The sequence below is a fragment of the Alligator sinensis genome, unplaced genomic scaffold (assembly GCF_000455745.1).
Source record: "Alligator sinensis unplaced genomic scaffold, ASM45574v1 scaffold791_1, whole genome shotgun sequence".
NCBI classification, from domain to species: Eukaryota; Metazoa; Chordata; order Crocodylia; family Alligatoridae; genus Alligator; species Alligator sinensis.
Genome location: NW_005842258.1, coordinates 20491 through 39749, shown reverse-complemented (window position 1 = coordinate 39749; position 19259 = coordinate 20491). Strand labels below are relative to the sequence as shown.

The following is a 19259-nucleotide window of genomic DNA, read 5'->3' as shown; positions in this document are numbered from 1 at the left end:
AGTGTGTGTGTGTGTGTGTGTGTGTGTGTGTGTGTGTGTGTGTGTGTGTGTGTGTGTGTGTGTGTGTTTGTGTGTGTGTGTGTGTGTGTGTGTGTGTGTGAGAGACAGAGAGACTGATTTGGTGACTGGAGGAACCCAGCCCCATTGAAACCGAGTCCTGCAAGAGCTCCATTGGGGGGGGGTGAGGACTTGCAGAAGGGAGATATCCAGCTCCGTATAGAAACACAAGTAACACAAGCAGCACATTGACAGAATTACCAAGACCCTAGAAACATATCCCTAATAAATGGGCACACCCCAAAGTAATGGGCAAATCTGGTAACAAGGGAACAGAGGCAGAGCTTCTTAGGTGACATAGACACTGGAGGGTTGCAACCTGCCTGATGTTTGCTTATATTATATTTGGGAAATGAGACACTTGAACATTTTTGTAAACAAGCAGGGTAGCACCAAAGAAAAACTCGACTCATACAGTCAATCCCTCTTCCAAATGGAAACAACATTGGAAGGGCAAATATTGACCTGCTGGTCATCTGTATTATACTTAGAGCAAGTTTACAAACTCCAAAACACTGGCAGTTCAGTGGTCTAAATATTTAACGAGAGAGATAAGAACGTATGCAAAAATTTCACAGATTTTTTTTTTTCCCTCTTTGCCCCTCACCATGCTATGTGAAAATATGAATCAATGTGGAAACACTATGACATTGCTCTCCACAGAGGGTCTTATAAAAATGTTCAGAAAGTGAATGAAAATGGTTGCAAACAACATGGAACTAAAATTGGTCTAGACTATAGTAAAACAATTTTAAAAATATATTTTTCAGTGGATTATCTATATCTATTGATAAAGTTCTTGGGTGGAGAGGGAAAAAATAAACAGTGATAGGATACAGGGTAAGAAAGAACAAGGTTCATCATAATAAGGTAAGGAGACTATTTCTTTTTGGGATCTTGTTAATTTTAAAGAAATTTTAAAATCCAAACAACAGATGCTGATTCAGCTGTCAGAGATACTGTGAGAGGCTGTGAATTATGAGGATAAACCTGAATGGGGGAGAGCACTGTGGTTCAGAGCAGAAAATGGGTTCCTTGCAGAGGGTGGTCTGAAAAAAGGGTAAGGGGATGTCTTGGAGAAGCATACTGGGTTCATTCATCTGGGAATCAAGGCAGGCTTCATCAATGTGAAAAAATAGGTGGAACAATAGTGCAATAAAGAAGGAACATGACCTTCTTCAAAGCACCAAAGTGTTCTGATACCTGGATTTAAATCCTGGCTCTCTCAGCGTTTCCAGGTAGACTTTAGTCACTTCATATTTGTGGGATGCAGTTATTGGAGATGTTAATATCCCCTTGTCTAGACTTTGTTAATTTAGGGTGGAATTTTTTTTCAAGTACCAGTTACAGTTTGGTTTGTAAATAAGTGTAAAATATACACGCTATACTTTGTCCAGAAAAAAATTAGTTAATCTTGCCTAAATTAAATTTTTTTAGTGTACTTCACCACATACAGGTACTTAGTATAAACAAGAAATGGCCCTGAGTAAGGTGGGAAGGTCATATTTGCTGCCTTATGAGAGTGAACATTTGCTTGGAACTGAGCCCAATCACTGTTGAAATAGTCTAAGGAAGGGAAGGCGTGTCTGGATTCAAGGGAATGCAGCTCTATCAACTGTTTTAATCCCAGGAAGGGAGCAGTCAGTGTTATACGCCACTTAATGAATTTGTTGTGCTGACCTTCAAGATATCTCTAATTTTACCAGTGCAGAAAGGTCAGTTTTTCAATTATGTGCAACCTTCTCTCAACACCACCACAACTCTAACAGCAGTGCTAAAAAGCACATATCATCCTGACTTGATGATTTCACTCCTTTTAGAGCTTTACTAAATATTCTAATTCCCTTGTAAGTTGATTTATTTTCTTGTTAGTCTCCTGTTTTATAAGTTATTCTGTTCTCCTACTGAAAGCTGCCTTGAGCCTTTGTTGGGAAGGGCAGCATATTAATGAATAAGTAAATACATAAATACCAGGACAGAAAAACAGAACAATATTGCACATGAGTAAAGCAACCAACGAATACCTCTCATTCAAAATATCAATAATTTACTTCCAGAAAACAGTCCTAAAAAGTAAGCCTAAAAACTTTTTAAATGTTAGAATCAAATTCGAACCCACAGTCCTCCCTGTCCCCCACCGTCCCCCCCCACTATCGAGTTCACAACCTGAAGTATAGGCAACGTCTTTTAGGTCATATGTAGACGAAACGAGAGGCATATGTGCACGACACTTTAAAGTGGACTAAATGCTTTTGCACCACTTTAATGGTGTTGGTGTTCGCATGCCTCCGCAGTGTATTGCGCATTAATTCCGGCTGCTGTAGGAAATTCAGCAGCATAATGCACCTTAAAACATTTGGGGCGCAGTAAACTAAAACTCCTTCGAGGAGTTTTAGTTTGCTGGCCCTATAGCTGTGGAGTGAAGCACTGGGCTCTGTGCAGCTCCATAGCTCTGCAGGAAGCCCTGCAGGCAGCCTGACAGCAGCTCAAGAAAGCAGGCTCCACACAAGAAAAGTGGCGAGCCTGATCTATTTTTTTTTCCCTGCCCTGGAGCCTGCCTGAGCTGCGTGGGGGCCCAGTACTTCGGCGCAGCTGCCACAGAGGGAAACACCAGCTCCCCTCCCCCGCTCCTCCAGCTCAGGGACTACTCCAGTCTCCCGGCAGCTCGCCCTTCCCTCCCTGCTGGGGAGGCAGTTAAGTCAGCGGGGTGTGTGCAGCCCTAAACTGAAGCAGTGTTTTTTAAGACCCACTGCTTCAATTTAGGGCCCCCGTTTTGTCTGCACACGCCCTTAATCTTTACTGTATAGTCCTTTTTATCCAAAGGCCTCCAAGCAGTTTGCAAAGGGTAAGAACACACTGTCATCACCCTTTTCTAGACAGGTCTATTTTTTATGCCAGCATGGTAGGCCTAAGCCCACCAGAAAAACTACAAGCCCCTTCAGTGGTTAGAGGGAGGCTGCTAAATAATAACTGAAGGCTTGGGATAATGTATAATAAAATAGGAATGGGAGTGAAGGTCCAAGGCTAGTAACTAGAGTTCCCAGTGAAGGTACTGAACACCGGTTACAACCCACTACTCCTCGAATGTATGAAAGAAGCTTCTGGATTCCCAGAGAAAATATTAGACACAAAGATAGAGAAACTGAAAGGTTAAAGGGAATAGTCCAGGAACAGGTCATTTGCTCAGTCAGCAGCAAAGCCAGGAACAGAAATTATGTCTCACTGTTTCGAGTCCAGAGTACTAGGAATGTGCTTTGGGCAGTAAGACTAGACACATGCATACATATGTGTAGACTTAGATGGCGATTAAAGAGCAAATTCAAAGTTAAGGAATAAACTTGCATTGAAGGTTTGTGCAATTTCAAATCTTCTCACTGAGCCAAAGTGACTCTGACTTGGGTGAGTACGTAAGCGTGCCATGCAGTTTAGATAAGCCATAGCCTGAACGGTGTAAGAAGTACCTCTTGTTACTAGATGTTTTGAAGGTTAATAAACCAATATTTTCTTGCATATATTTTTTTCATGAAATAAATAAAGGCAATTTTCTCAGGAGAAAGCTGCCATTTCCCACAAGTAAACATTCACAAGAAATTAATAGAGGTTAGTTGTTTACACAGTTCTCTCACACATTTTCACAAGTGTGATGTGATGTTCCAGAATGATCCAGGATGCTAGCTGCCAAGTAAAACATGCAAAAAATGCTGTCAGTCCACAACTGGAGAAAAGGTATTGATTGCACTGCTTATTTTACCAGGTCAACTCTAACCAATGAAGTATCTCACTCTAAAGCCAAGTCTGTTGCCAACATTCCAATAGTGTATCTATACCCACATCTACAAGCACACAACTCATCATTGTGGATCAGGGCCTCAGAAGTTTATCTGACCCTTGTAACCTAAGCTGAAATATGTTTGTGCTGAAAAGCCCATCAAACCATGTCTTCCCTTAAAGCTCCCCTGCCAATGCAAGATAGCAACAGTTGAGTTTATTATGCATGGATGTTCTATTATCTAAAAAAAATCCGCAACATTTTAGTACACTATCAAACAACACTTAGAGCCACTTGCTCTTTCCTGGTGTTACAATGCTTTTCCTGTCTTTTTATTTTAACAGCAGACTGAGACACACTCTTTGCTGTGCCTGCTCCCTATTTCCCTTCTCTAGCTCTCCAATTGTTCACATCTACATTTGCCCATACTTCCTTTTCCCATCATTCTCCTTTTCTCCTATTCATCTCTTCAAAAATTCAAACACCACATTTCTCATCCCTCTCTATTCTTTGCCCATGTCCAATTCACCCACAGTTACCCCCTGGGACTCTAAATCAATTTATTACTTTATTCCAGATGCATACAAGCCAATGAAATGGAGATGAAATTGTTCATCCTTCGAATTTGAAGATGACCATGACTGGCTGGTTTGGTTTCTGTGAACAGCTGATCAGGCCAATTTGTGCTATCAGTGGCACACTGAGTGAGAGATGATGCTTTGGGTTGCCTGATCAACAGTGCACATGCTGCCTTTGTGAAATTTTTGCTGGTTGCACTTTTGCTCTGCTTCAGCAGTTCTTCTCCACTCATAGACAGTAGCTCCACTATGGATGAGGCTTCACTAGGTGGAATGATCATGAGTGAGATCTTCTCAAGACTTTGGGTCTATGTTGAAATATTTCAAGGATGACTTGAGGGAGTCCTCGAAGCATTTCTTTTGGCCTCCCTGAGAGCACTTTCCTTCCTTCAGCACACTGTAAAAGATCTTTCTTGGCAGTCACTGATCTGCCATCCTGCTGACATGACCCGCTCATCTCATCTGTGATTTCATCAACAGAGTGCAGATGCTTGGAATGCTTGCCTGTGTAAGGTCAATGTCTGGGACCTTGTTTTGACATCTTATCTTCAACAGTTTCTTCAGACAGCCCATATGAGAGTGGTTCAGTTTCACAGCATGGTTTCTGTATGTGGTCAGGTTTTGCATGCATACATCAGGACTGGCAATACAACAGATTTGTAGACCTTCAGTTTTGCTTGCTGAATGATGCCCTCGCTCTCCCACACATTGACATGTAATCTACCAAAGGCCATGTTTGCTTTTGCAATTCTGGCATTGGTTTCACAATTGATGTGAACTGCACATGACAGTGTACTGCTGAGATAGGTGAACTTGTCCACTGCCTGGAGGGTTTGGCCATTCACTGTGATGGTAGGTTTTTCATAAGGCTTTCCTGGTCCAGGCTGGTGCATCACTTCTGTCTTCTTTTGTGTTGATTGTGAGACCAAAGTTATCACAAGCTGAAGAGAAATGGTCCATACTCCATTACATGTCAGACTTAGATTTGGTCATCACAGCAAACAGGTCACGGACACTCAGTTCCTGTAACTTCATCTTTGCCTGTAGTCTCCTCAAATTGAAGAGTTTGCCATTAGTCTGATAACTGATGTCAATCCCAGTCTCACAATCACAAAAGGCATCTACAAGCATGGCAGAGAATATCATACTTAAGAGGGCCGGGGCCAACACACAGCCCTCCTTGACTCCACTAGTGACTGGGAATGGTTCAGATGACTCACCATCATCCACAACACAAGGCAGCATGCCATCATGGAACTGCTGAACCATTGCGATGAATTTTTCCGGGCAACCGAATTTTGTCATGATCTTCCAAAGGCCCTCCCTACTGACTGTATTAAATGCTTTTGTCAGGTCAATGAATCAGGTACAGGTTAGAGTTCTGCTGCTGGCTTTTTTCCTAAAGTTGATGAGCTGTAAACACCATATCTATGGTTCTGCGTCCTTTCCTAAAACCACAGTGACTCTTAGGGAGGCGCTCTTGTACAATGTGTTACACAAGGCGATTCGACAGAATTCTGGCGAGGATTTTTACTGGCTATTGACAGCAAGGAAACGCCCTGATGGTTATCACAGGATTGTCTATTGCCTTTCCACTTGTACAAGTGGACAATGGATGCATTCTTGTATTCCTGAGGTATAGTTCCTTGAGTCCACATTGATTGGAAGAGTTCAGTCAGTTTTAAAGCCATGTGCAAGCCTCCAGCCTTGTAGACCTCTGCTGGTATAGCATCTACTCTAGGTACTTTACCATTTGACAGCAGGTTAATTGCTTTCACAGTTTCAGTTAGTGTTGGAGGATCAGCAAAAGATATGTTAATGTCTACCTGGGGCAGCCAATTGCCCCCTCACTAATAAATGATAGTTGATTGAAGATGTTGTTGAAGTGTTCTGCTCATCTCTGCTGTATCTCTTCTTTGTCAATGAACAGAGTGGTGCCATCAGCACTTAGTATCAGAGATATTCCTGATGACCGTGGCCTGAAGATTGCCCTCAGAGAATCACAGAAATTCTTCATATTGTTCCTGTCTACGTAGGACTGAATCCTATCTGCCTTGCTGCTCAGCCATGAGTTTTGCATCTCTCAGTTTGCGTTGGACAATCCTCTTGATGTTATTGAAAGCTGCCGCCTTAGATGTTGAAGTGCTGTCTTCTAGGCAGGCCTATGAAGCCAATGTTTCTCATTCAGTAGTCTGAAGGATGCCCAATTTTCCTCAATGTTATTGGAGTTTACATCAATTGTTACTAGTTGACTGTGCAGTTCTTCAACAAATGCCTGTTTCACATTCTCCTGTTTCAATTTGGAGACATTGAGCTTTTTGGGTGCTTTTTTGCCTTGTGGTCATCTACTAGGATGTATCTGGATATTCAGCTTGGAGACTATGCTTGAGCAGGGCAAGGGGTCTCTGTGTTCAAGCAGGCAAGGGGCAAAAGCCTGACAGGGGCTGCCTCCCAACCCCCTCAAGTGGGAAGGTGGGGAGGAGAAGAAGCCTGGCAGGGGCTGCCCCCCCCAATCAGACCCAGGCTGGTGTCCTGTACAGGCCACGTAAGGGGTTTAAACCCTATCCCTCCACACCTCAATGTGCGAGCCCTGGGCCAGAGCCTCCCGCTCTCCACTCCAGTGAGTAGAAATGAAGAAAATCCTGGTGGGGGCTATCCTCAAGTAGGGAGTGGGTGGGGGGCACAGTGTGGCAGCCCCTCTCCAAGAGAACCGGGGCTGGGGTCCTGTGTGGCCACAGAGGGGGTTTAAGCCCCCTTCCCCACTTCAACATGCAAGCCCTGGGCCAGCACATGGCCACACCCCCTGCTCTCCACTGAAGCAGGAAGTGGGGGTGGGGGTCTGGTGGGGGCTCCCCCCACCTCAGACCCAGGCTGGGGTCCCATGCAGTCAGGAAGGGAGTTTTAAATCCCCCTCACTACCCTCTGCCTGCTGGCCCCAGGCAAGGTATGGCCACAAACCTCGCTCTCCACTTGAGCAGGGAGCAGTGGAAACAAAATCCTGGCAGGAGCTGCCTCCTCACCTCCCTCTAGAGTGGGGAGGTATGGGGGGCAGAAGCCTGGCTGGGGCAGCCTCCCCCGCCCCTCCCCTGAGTCCCTCGCCACAAGTGGTGGCAGCATGCAGAGCCGGCCCAACCCAGCCTCATAGGACACCCACCTGAGTCCCTGTCCGCACATGATGGTCAGGTGTGGGGCCAGCCCCATAGCTGCAGCTCCCATGCTCCCATCACAGTCCCCAGCTATATGGGGTAGCAGCTTCACCTGGCCTCATAGTGCACAGCTCCTGCCCCTTTCCCCCAGTGGGAGTCCCTGGTCCAGGCCCAGTGGGGCCATTTCCTGCATTTCCAGGCTGGCAGCAGGAAAGGAAGGAACAGCCTGGGGGGGAGGTGGGGATGAGGCGGGTGGGGGGCAGGCACAAGTCTCTGCCAGGGGCTGGGGCAAGTCAGGCCAGCCTAGCGTGGGGGGTGGTTACTTAGTAAATCAGAGCCGCACCTCCTGCAGGGACACTTTGGCTCACAGATGGAATTGCCTGGTAGGCCAGATGTGGCCCGTGGGTTGTATTTTGTCTGCCCCATGACCAGGCTCAGGTCAGCCAACCAGCCTCTTGCAAGACTGCTCTTCTAGCTGGTCCCTAGTCTCTATCCCTCCTGTTTTACATGACACCTGTCCCTTTCCACATTGGACAGGTATAATCACCAGAATGTTATTCAACCAACATTATTTCATTTAAGACTATTCTCCTGCCCCTAGGTACAATCATTCGTCCCAGTTTGTGTACATACTTATATAGCTGTTACTACTATCTAAGCTTTCTGTCGCAAACAGACCAAGAGTACAAACACAATACTGTGTAACTGCTCGGAAAAGTTATAAATACTGACTATCATTAGTACTCAGCTAGCTGCCTTGCTGTTCTGCATCAGGCTCTCCCTGAGTGCATCCCCACTCCCAGGATAGACCTCTCCAGTTTCTCCACTCATAGGTGGGGATACAGCCCGCAGGGAAGGCAACATAATTGTGTCAGCAGGTCCATTGGTATTTGGACTCTCTGTGTGCTTTGGGAAGCTCTGACACTACAAGTTTGCAGTGACAGAGCCAAAGCTAGAGCCATTAAAACGATGCATAATTTATTCATTCTTCAAATAGTTCAAAGAATGTACAGCAAAGCATAAAAATAATAAAAGGCTGACATGCACAAGTATTACTTACACCTTTTGTAAGTAATTCTTTACTTACTTTAGTTACACTTCAGACAAGCTGGCTACCTCTGACAGGAAGAAGCAGCCCACCTCTCTTCATGTGTATGGCAATCAAATATCAGCAATACTCCACCAAAAGCCTCCCTTTAAGCTCACTCACCCACTCCCTTTTTCAGGGGTTTTTAAGTGTCCTCTCTTTCCAAAATTAACCTTGGGATAAATTCCCTCTTCGGGACAGAGCAACCTAGTCTCCTTTAATACCTCTGAAACAATATTCCTGAAGCTGTTTTATCTATAATATGGTTTCACCTTTCCTAGACAGTTCTCTACAACCTCCTTCAACACTATGCATGCATGAAGACAGTAATACAAAGTTGAACAGGGAAACCAAGCCACCCACAATATTCATAAAGATAACATTTTTCCCAGCTCATGACACCAGCATATTGCTAGCAACCTAACAAACAACATCATAGGTTCAGTCAAGACATACACAGATCAAGAAACAGAAGCTTACCCTGGAAAACAAATGCTGTCCTCTCAAAAGCGAAGAGATGCAGTTCAAAATACTGGATTCAAAGTTATATATTTGCAAAATGGCTAAAAATAGTCATGTTTACATGTTTGCTGTGTAACTTCTGGAAGCCTGGCCCTAATATGAGCTTCTTAACATGACTACATAGTGCCACATAGCAGTTTTGGTACAAGATAACATTTTGTAATGATTTACATTTGTACAGTTATTATCCTAAAATAGTTCCACTTTTTTTTAATCACTCAGTTATGCTTACGATACACAACTTTTAGACTGCATTTTTATGCAGTTTAAAAGTAAGTCAGACCACAATGAGAGGAAAAAACGTAATTCTACCTTTAAAAACAATCTTTCATTTTCCAAGTCTATTATTTGCATATAGAGAGTTTAAGACTCAATGGCTTAAGGGTTGTGAGGGAATGGGGGAGGGGAAGAATTTCAAGACTGGGCAGCTTTTAAGCACAGACTATATAAGGGAACCAAAAGAAACTCATAAGCAGCTGGGAACTGAGACAGTATGGACTGTATTGTTTGTCCCAATTTGTTTTTGAGGAATTAAAACTTGATCTTTCCATGACTGTCAGGCCGGAATGATTGAACATGCATGTTCACCCATGGAGAGAATTAATGTCATCTGACCAAGACCCTGGGCAGATGACAAAGGTAAAAGGTTTGGCCCTGGAATTCAAATTAACACCATTTTTATACTTGGAACTTTTCCCCCAGTGATTAAAGTATACATTTACACAGCACTCCCACAGACATGTGCATATATTAAAAAGAGGTCAAATTCTTAAGTGCTTATTCAGTTTTCACTCTAAAAAAGCTGAAGCTAAAGCTGGGAGCTTCAAGATAAAGCAAAGCAGGGAATTTTGCTGAAGATAGGTCTGAGACGCAGTATATTTGACCTATTCACAATTTCTGATCTTGGTAGTAACTTTAGATTAAGAAAACTGCATCACATTACTGTCTTAACCCAGCCAGACCAGTATTTAAACTTTAAGATAGATATATTTCAGTTAAGCAAAATTTAAATGTCTCAAGAAGGCAACATTAATAAACATGACCATAGAAAGCTTTACAATTAAAATTAAATTGCACTTTTAACAGGGTCTGCAAAATAATAAACTTTATTATAAAACCATAACCCTTAATCAAATTCTATTACAGAGATCAGGTGTTTCATTTTCATTTTTATTCAGTTTGCCCAGTTGATCCTTAGAACAGTTTCTGCTCCAAAACAGATAAAATGCTAATGTTAGCGCTGCTTTCTACAGGAGGTTGGATAGATGTATTTAATTGCCACCCCTCCCCCACCCCCAAGAAAAATTTGACTTAACAGAAAAAAGCATGGCACTTGTAATCCTGTATCTCAGGGTAATAAGATCTACAGTCCTTACAAAAAAGTTAAACGCCAAATTTTGCTCATTCTGGAGTAACTCCATAGAAAATTTCGGATGTGAGATTTACACTATTGCAGCTGAGAGATGTATTTGTTCTAAAGTTTGTCCTTTTAGCTAATGCAAGATATTTTTTGCCATATAGGTTCACCAAAGCTGATCATCATTCTCTCTCCTTCCATTTGCAGATTAGGTCTCTCTAAGGCTCTGCTGTATGTTTCTTCTATACACAAGGGCTAAACTATTTCCAATCTTTCTCCTTACCATTTCTGGAAAGGTCTAGTACACGACTGCCCTGTATTCCTTCCAGCACTTAACAATACATAAACATGAACTCTTGCTTGATTTTCCAGTAATTCTACTAGGCTTTTAAGACACTATTGTCCTTAGAAGGCCAACTTGTAATTTAGTAGATGGTGTACTTCCCTCTCTCAAGCCATGAAGATGGCATAGAGTACACCCTCAGCAAGTTTGCAGATGACACCAAGCTGGGGGGAATAGTAGGTGCACTGAAGGGTAGGGCTAGGATTCAGAGTGACCTAGACAAATTGGAGGATTGTGCCCACAGGAATCCCACGAGCTTCAACAAGCCATGAAGGCTAACAGCATACTGGGCTACATTGATAGGAATGTTGCCAGCAGGGCAAAGGAAGTGATTATTCCCCTCTTCAACACTGGAGAGACCACATATGGAGTACTGTGTTCAGTCTTGGGCCCCTTACTATACAAAGGATGTGGACAAATTGGAGAGTCCAGTGGAGGGCAACAAAAATGGTGGGGGACTGGGGCACATGACTTACGAGGACAGGCTGAGAGAACTGAACTTTAGTCTAGAGCAGAGAAGACTGAGGGGGGATTTAATAGTAGCCTTTAACTACCTGAAGGGGGGTTTAAAAGAGGATGGAGCTAGACTGTTCTCAGTGGTGGCAGATGATAGAACAAGGAGAAACAGTCTCAAAGCATTCAATTAAGGGGACCTCAGAAAACTCTGGTTAGTGTCCCTGGATCCTACTCCTGGGGTGGTCTGTTTGCATGCAATAGTAATCAGAACTACCACGTGGCCCAAAAATTTTAGGCAAATTGAGGGGAGATGATACAGAATGGTGCATTTTGGCATTTTTGGAGCTTAGGTTGAACATTAAATTTGGGAACACTGCATCAATGACATTCTTTTGGGTTCTACATTTTTATTGTTTTACTGTGAGATTTCATCAAAATGTAAATGTTTTCCATGGAAGGAAAACAAATGTTTTGGTATTTGGAACACAAGACTATAACCTCACCATCCACAGAGCCAACCACATGCTGATGCAGGGTTGCTCAGAAGTTTTACTTGCAGGTATATGCCTTTTCTTACAGGGATTCCCCTGCAATTTCCTCTGACCACTGTTGGAGAAAAGATTTATTTATTGGATATGGTTGTTCCTATTGTCTTATTAATCATTTCTAAATATCAGCATTTAGATTTCTAAAGAACTTTTAAATATACTATCATCTCTCTATCTTCATTGCTGAGACTCCAGGATAATGGTAAAATATGCAGAAGTTTTAAAATGCATTTTAAATTAGCTTTCTAAAAGAGCAACATGAGCTAATTCTGAAAGTTATTTTAATGTATTTGATGAATCATTATGAATGTTGAACTCCCCAGAGAGAGAGAAACCAAGTAAAGAAGACTGAAGAGAGAAAAGCAGGTTGTTAGAAAGGAAGCCTTGACACAGAACTCCTTTACAATTATAACTTTTGTCATCTCATTTTAATAACTTCAACTATGTACTGATTCTGTAAAGCTACTGGAGTCCTAAACCCATCCAAGATCTTCCTATATGTGCCTGGGTTAGTTCTATAAAAGATTCCATGTCATCCTCATGTGTGAACCAGCCTTTCAACTATACTCTCTTCCCATGCATGTGATCCTTGTTTTGGCACAATTGCTTCCTTACAGAGACATTTAAATGGTAGACAGTTTTAGCACACTAGCACATATGACCAGAGCCTGACCCTCATCATTTACTTCCTAGGATTACAAGTCTATACATTTTCTCAAGGCCCCTGAAGAGATACTTAGCAAGCTTCAAAGCACAAGAATGCCTTGTTTAGCTGGACATCTACTTCCAAACTCAGAAGATATTAAAAAAACAAAAAACAACAACAAAAACAGAAAAAATGGAGGAAGTGAACTCAAAACCCAGCAGAAGCTACTTGAAATAGGCATTCAGGAAGAGGGGCATATTCATACCTTCTCCTTGGTGACCCACGGGGTACTGCTGAGAAGCACATCCAGCTCTCTCACTTCATAGATTTCATAGACATCAGGGCTGGAAGGGACCTCGGAAGATCATCGAGTCCAGCCCCCCGCCCAAAGGGCAGGAAGTCAGCTGGGGTCATAGGATCCCAGCAAGATAAGCATCCAGTTTCATCTTGAAGGTGTTCAATGAAGGCGCTTGAACCACCTCCGGTGGCAGGCTGTTCCAGACCTTGGGGGCTTGGACAGTAAAGAAATTCTTCCTTATGTCTAGCCTGAAACGATCTTGAAGTAGTTTGTGACCATTCGACCTTGTCATCCCTTGGGGCGCTCTGGTGAACAAACGTTCTCCCAGATGCTGGTGGTCACCTCTGATAAACTTGTAGGTGGCCATCAGATCACCCCTGAGCCTGCGCTTTTTCAGGCTAAAGAGCCCCAGGGCTCTCAGCCTGTCATCGTAGGGTCTGCTTCCCTGACCTCTGATCATGCGCGTGGCTCTTCTCTGGACTCTCTCAAGCTTCTCCACATCCTTTTTGAATTGTGGAGCCCAAAACTGGACACAGTACTCCAGCTGTGGCCTCACTAAGGCCGAGTACAGGGGGAGAATGACGTCCCGGGATTTGCTTGAGAAGCATCTATGGATGCAAGCTTCCTAAAAGATTTAGAGTAGCCAAAAGCATCAAATTTAAAATAGCTGAATGATCAAGTAGCTTTGTTGTAATCTATCTAGAAGGTTAATTAATGGATTTTACTGTTTTGATACAATTTGATATCAATAACATGGGCATAGACAAACAATGATACACTTTTCTCTAGCCCAGGTAAGAAAGTGTTTGGTTGAATTTAGGCATTTTTAACTCTTTAATTGAAACTATGCTAGAATTATCATATAGGAACATGGATTATTGCTAGCAAGGTCCTTGCATATGAACAGAATGAGAACCATATTTGAAAATTAGAGAAGAATTCTTCACTTTAAGAGGAAATTCACAGCATGATCTTAACCACAGTGGTTAGGGCTAGGGCTTTAGGGTAAAGTTCTCTTGACTTGCTATGGGACTTAGAAGACTAAAGAGCTTACATTTTAAATACGGGACTTTGGCTCATAGATCACAAAGGAGCTTTTTAAAAATTTTACTTTTTCATTCTGTGCATGCATGTGTGTGCATGAGTTTACAATGAAAACAATGATTTAAAGAGTCCTATATACCTTTCATAGATTCAGTTTGATCCTGGGGGCTCTCCCTGTGTATCTGGGGCAGACTGCAGACTCCATTTTGAATGTGGAGCTTATTTGATTTCTCTTCTGTCTTCTGCCTCTATTTGGATGAACGGACTATAAGGTGGATAGGAAACTGGCTGGATGTTAGGCTCAGAGGGTATATGATATCCCTCTATATCTATACCCTCTATATCTATACCCTCTAGAGGGTATCTAGATCTATACCCTCTATATATATGAGGGTATAGATCAATGGCTCTATGTCTAGTTGGCAGATGGTCTTGAGTGGAGTGCCCCAGAGATTGGTCCTGGGTCCAGTTTTTATCAATATCTTCATCAATCACCTGGAAGATGGGATGTAGTGCACCCTCAGCAAGTTTGCAGATGACACCAAGCTGGGAGGAATAGATTCATAGATTGCAAGGCTGGAAGATCAGCAGGGGTCCAATGTTGCCCCTGCTTTTCCTCCGGCTCCCCACATATCTGAAAAAGGACTTTTTATTGTCCTTGATGCTCAAAGCTACTCAGCCTGCACTGGAGTCTGGAAAATAAGCTGTGTTGCCAGCTTAGAACGACCCCAAGAACATGCCAAGAATACCCGAGAGAGAGAGAGAGAGCCTGAACATGGTATTTGGCATGCAGTCAGGACTGAAGTCTGTGACTGTGTTGATGGCTTAGAGAGACTCGAAGTATGTGCCAAGAATACCCAATAAAGAGACCCTGAGTGTGGCATTTGGCATGTACCTCAGGACTGTGCTAAAATACCTAAAATACCTAACCAGCTTCATTTCTGAGGTTTGTTCATGATAAGCAGGAACACTCTGCCTTGACTCAGAGGCAGTATAGATCTGCTTTCTACATCCGTTTTCCTTACTAACCTGACTTCAACAGACAAGCTGCAGCTGCTGCTGACCGATAGCTGGAGCTTCCCTGGAGTTTTACAGGAGTTGTGTGATCTGGGGAGCTTCAATACCTGGCTTCTCTCCTTGTGATGAACTGAGAAGCAAGGGAGCTGAAGTTTCCTCAGTAGAAACAATAGATTATTATGGTGGGTGAGCAAATCAAAGAAAAAAGGTAGAGGAATGACAAAAGAATTGGAGACAGAGGAGTCAGGGAAGTGGGAGCAAGTACATACAAAGACGGGATGAAACAGATTTCAGACAGTCAACACCAGGGCAGCCTGCAAGGTGATGTATAGAGCCTCATCAGAAAAAAACATAGGATTTTCTGGGTCAGCAGCCTGGAGAGCTGGGTTTGATTTGCTGTCTGTCCTGGTCTTATTTTGCAGGCTCAAAAAGTATGTGCAGTACACTCCTATTTCATTTTTTTGCTGTGTATGTAAGAAAGTAATCAAAATCTTATATTTATAACTTCTGTTGCCCTCCAAGTTAGTGTGACAGCTATCAGCAATGATTTAATCAATTAATTACTACATACCCCTAAAATGCTTGTTAACTCTTGACATTTTTCTAACAGAGCCTCAAAGTAAAGGGATACAAAAAAATTACATGTTGATTGAAACCCAAGGATAAACAGCCAAATTTCATTACATGGGAATGTTTCAGATTGCATTCAGATAAAATGAAGTTCTCTGCCTATCAAAAAAGAATTAAAGTTCTAATTGCTTCAGTGAAATTAAAAGGGACTAAATAGGATCATAGGGCTGGAAGGGACCTCACAAGGTCATCTACTCCATCCCCCTGCTCAAGGCAGGCTAATTGCTGACTAAACCACCCCAGCCAAGGGTCTGTCCAACCTGATACGGAAAATTTTCAAGGATGGAAATTCCATAACTTGTCTAGGTAGCCTGTCCCAATGCTTGACCACCGTCATAGTCAGAAAGTTCCTCCTAATCTCCAACATAAATTTACCCTGTTGCAGCTTGAGGCCATTGCTACTAGTCCTGTCCCCTATAAACACACACAAGAGCCCATCTCAATCCTCTCCACGATCACCCTTCAAATATTGAAGTATGTTATCTCCCTGAAGTCTTCTGTCTAAATAACCCTGGTTATATTTCAGCCTTTCCTCAAAAATCTTGCTTCCCAGGAAGAGTGGGGATTTCTCATGTGTTTCCAAGTAAAGCTAGTGTTTAATCCATCCAGCTCACATGTTTGATAATGTAATTCAGAAAAATCACACAATCAAATGTGCATAACTGCACATTCAAACATGCATAATTGCTTTGATGAACTGGGGCAACAGGGAATCTTCAAGGCTATTTACAGTATTTACTCCAATACAAATGGGTCAGTTGTATCGACAAATTTTAAACACAGCAGTTTAAACTGAGGAAGGAGGTAATTCATCACCTAGGCTATGGACAGAAATTACACATAAACTAGTTTAAGTCATCAGAAACTGGTTTAAATCTGTAGATTTAAACAGAATACAAGCTCAGTGCACATAAACCAGTTTCAAAATGGCTGAAACTGGTTTAAAATAAACCTGGTTGAATGTAGTATCAGACTTAACTGATTTGGGTCAAACCAGTTTATGAAACTTCTGTCCCAGATGCCTTCCTGCTTAAATCACAGCGCCCCAGCATGCTTTCCAGCCCTGAGCTGGGCTGTCTGCTCCAGAAAGCAGGGTTGCCCTGCTCCACCCCTCTGCTCCCTAGCTGGAGCAGTGAGGGATAGCTGACAAGGGGGTGCGGTAGGGTTGGGGGCAAACCTGGCTGGGGATGCAGACCAGTCTGCGGGGGGGGACGGACTTCTCCCCCTCCCTGGTGGGGGGTCTGGGGCTTGGCAGGGGGAGGGGGGGGTTAAACACCCCTTCCCCCCCTCAAACTTACTGCTGGCTGCGACTGTGGACTACAAATCCCAGAGGCACCTGGAAGCAGGAAGATGAAGTGATAAGCAACCCTTCAGAGTCCTGTTGCTATGATTTTGGACTGCAAATTCCAGAGAACTCAGGGGCAGCAGGAAGTGGAAGTGAACACAGCCCATTCTGGTTATGTTTCAGAGAGCCATACTTTAGCACCCCACTGCAGGCATGTGGCTGCATTTCCTGTCTGTGTGGGGTATTCCCTTGATACTTGAGGGTCTGACTTTTGCTCTTATTGCCTTGATTGCCAGATTTGTGAACTCTGACTCATCTGCCACGTCTTGATATATTTTTATGTTATGAGTTGGGAGGTGTTACTGATGCAGTAGGACACTGGCAATCTGACTAGATTTTTGCCTGCGTTACCCCTCTCTTCTGGCTCCCTCAGACAACACCCAAGATTTTAATCATCAATTGAATCTAATTCGTATATGGCTCATCAGTTCTCTTTATTATTAATTTTTTTTCTTACAGCCCCTATCAGTTAACATCCATAGTTCATGACTCTTTCAAACTGTTTTACATACTTTTGTTTTTACATTCAAAAACACCTCGTTGCATTTATTCAACATCTAAACAACATGTACACAACTAGGTAAAGTCAACTTCAGAACTACTTATATTTATTTATTTTTTTACTTGACCAAGGGTACTGCTTTCAGTCTCTTTCTTTCTTCCCCTTTTTCGTTTCATGGGAAGATATTATCCCCCGTTTCTTTCTTGTATGGGTGTGAGAGTAGCCAGGACTTGGACTCTTCCTCTCACCGACACACCCAGCACAATCAGCCCCAATTAAATTTAAACAAAAACAAGAAAACAAAACAGGATAAGAATGAACTTGACCTTTGTGAAAACTGACGAGCATCTGCTGCGCCTCCTTTCTTGCAGTTTCTGCTTTCATTACTCCACTCCTCCGAGTGATTCAAGAGTCAGCTTATTTCTTCAGGGATTCCAGATTCTGTCTTCTGGCTATGTCCTCTCTCTCAAGCAGAACTGGCTCCCGGGATTTCCTCATTTTGATCTTTCCTCCACGGCTTCTCTTCCTCTGAACCCTCGCTCCATTCTCTCTCCTCCCTCACGCCATGCCGCGCCCCTCTGGGTCTCTTTATCTTCATAGTTTCATAGTAGCTAGGGTCAGGAGGGACCTGAACAGAACATCTAGCCTGACCCCCTGCCACAGGCAGGAATGAATGCTGGGTTCACAAGACCCCAGACAGGTGATCGTCCAACCTCCTCTTGAATTTGCCCAAGGTAGGGGTGAGAACCACCTCCCCTGTTCCTCTTCAAGGAATAGCTACTGCAAAATTGGCGTTCTCCCAGTGTGATCTCTTTTTCTGTTCTCTGGACCTTATTTATAACCAGTCCTTCTTCACAGTCTGTTCACTTCTATTTCAATTTAATCTCTCCATTTTAGAGTAACTTCCAAAGACTGAATCAATACAGCGTCAGGCTTTTTGACTATGTGTACTTAACTGTACTGAGCAAAAATGGGGATGAGAAGTTATTCTTCTGCAGAAAAGTGGGTAGTAGAAAGGAATCTGATTCTCAGGCCTGTTGCACTGATTATGGTTTATGTGGCCTAAAAAAGACCTAATCTCAAGTATCTGATTTGATTTGTCAGGTGCTTTGAAGTGACCCTATAAGCTTGGTGAAGATTCTATCAAATGGAATATAGACAAAGCAACAGTTTCCAGGTAGGCTACCAAGGGAGAAAAAAAGGCTGCAAATATGCTAATGTACTGATCCCAATGGTTGGCTTTCCTGATTTTAAGCAGATGTCATGTCATCTTCACAATGTTTTGAATTACATGACTTGTCTTTTCACATAGCAGAGGGAAATGCACGTGCAGGTGTGGGGGAGCTGTATGACAGCAGAAACTAAAACTTTACATTTTCAACTGCCTATTCTAGGCTGATTTGGTATGTGGCCATGTGTATATGGAGAAACACTATAGTTATCTGTCATATTAACTAAATGCATTTCAGAGCTACTTCGGTATCATCATTGTGTAATGCAGGAATAACATAGCAATTCTATAGCTTCTAAGAGAACGATGCATAACATATTAGAGTTGCTACCTCTAAAGCCTGCACATTTCTTCTGCAGAACTGCATCAAGGAAAGGTATTCCTGTCAAGGCACAACAGCCCAGAATCTGCAGTCAGGGCATCTGTTTGATTTTTTTTCTACTGCTACATTTGGGATGTGACACTAGACAAATCACTTTGCAATTGTGCACCTCTGTGTCCCTAGGTGTGTTAAGGAAGTAATGTCTATCAGACAGGAGAGTTGTGCGGGCCGGGCGCGAGCCGGGCCCTTTTTTGTGCTCTGCGCGGGCTGTGGCCAGCAGCCCGGGCACGCGGGGTCGAAGAGGAGGGGCGCGACAAGCTAGAATTAGTCACGGACTCGTAGCGGTAGTTTTAAAGATTGT

General features: G+C 43.1%; 1 protein-coding gene across 1 annotated transcript in view; it reads right to left on the bottom strand.

Moving 5' to 3' along the window:
- The window catches only part of FBXL7 (F-box and leucine rich repeat protein 7), a 74440-nt gene extending 55410 nt beyond the window's left edge, over window positions 1-19030 (bottom strand). Inside the window, exon 1 of the mRNA XM_025208871.1 lies at window positions 17672-19030. Within this exon, the coding sequence (XP_025064656.1) occupies window positions 17672-17729 (58 nt within the window). The 5' untranslated portion in view covers window positions 17730-19030. The remainder of the gene's footprint in view (window positions 1-17671) is intronic.
- Between the last annotated feature and the right edge of the window lie 229 nt (window positions 19031-19259).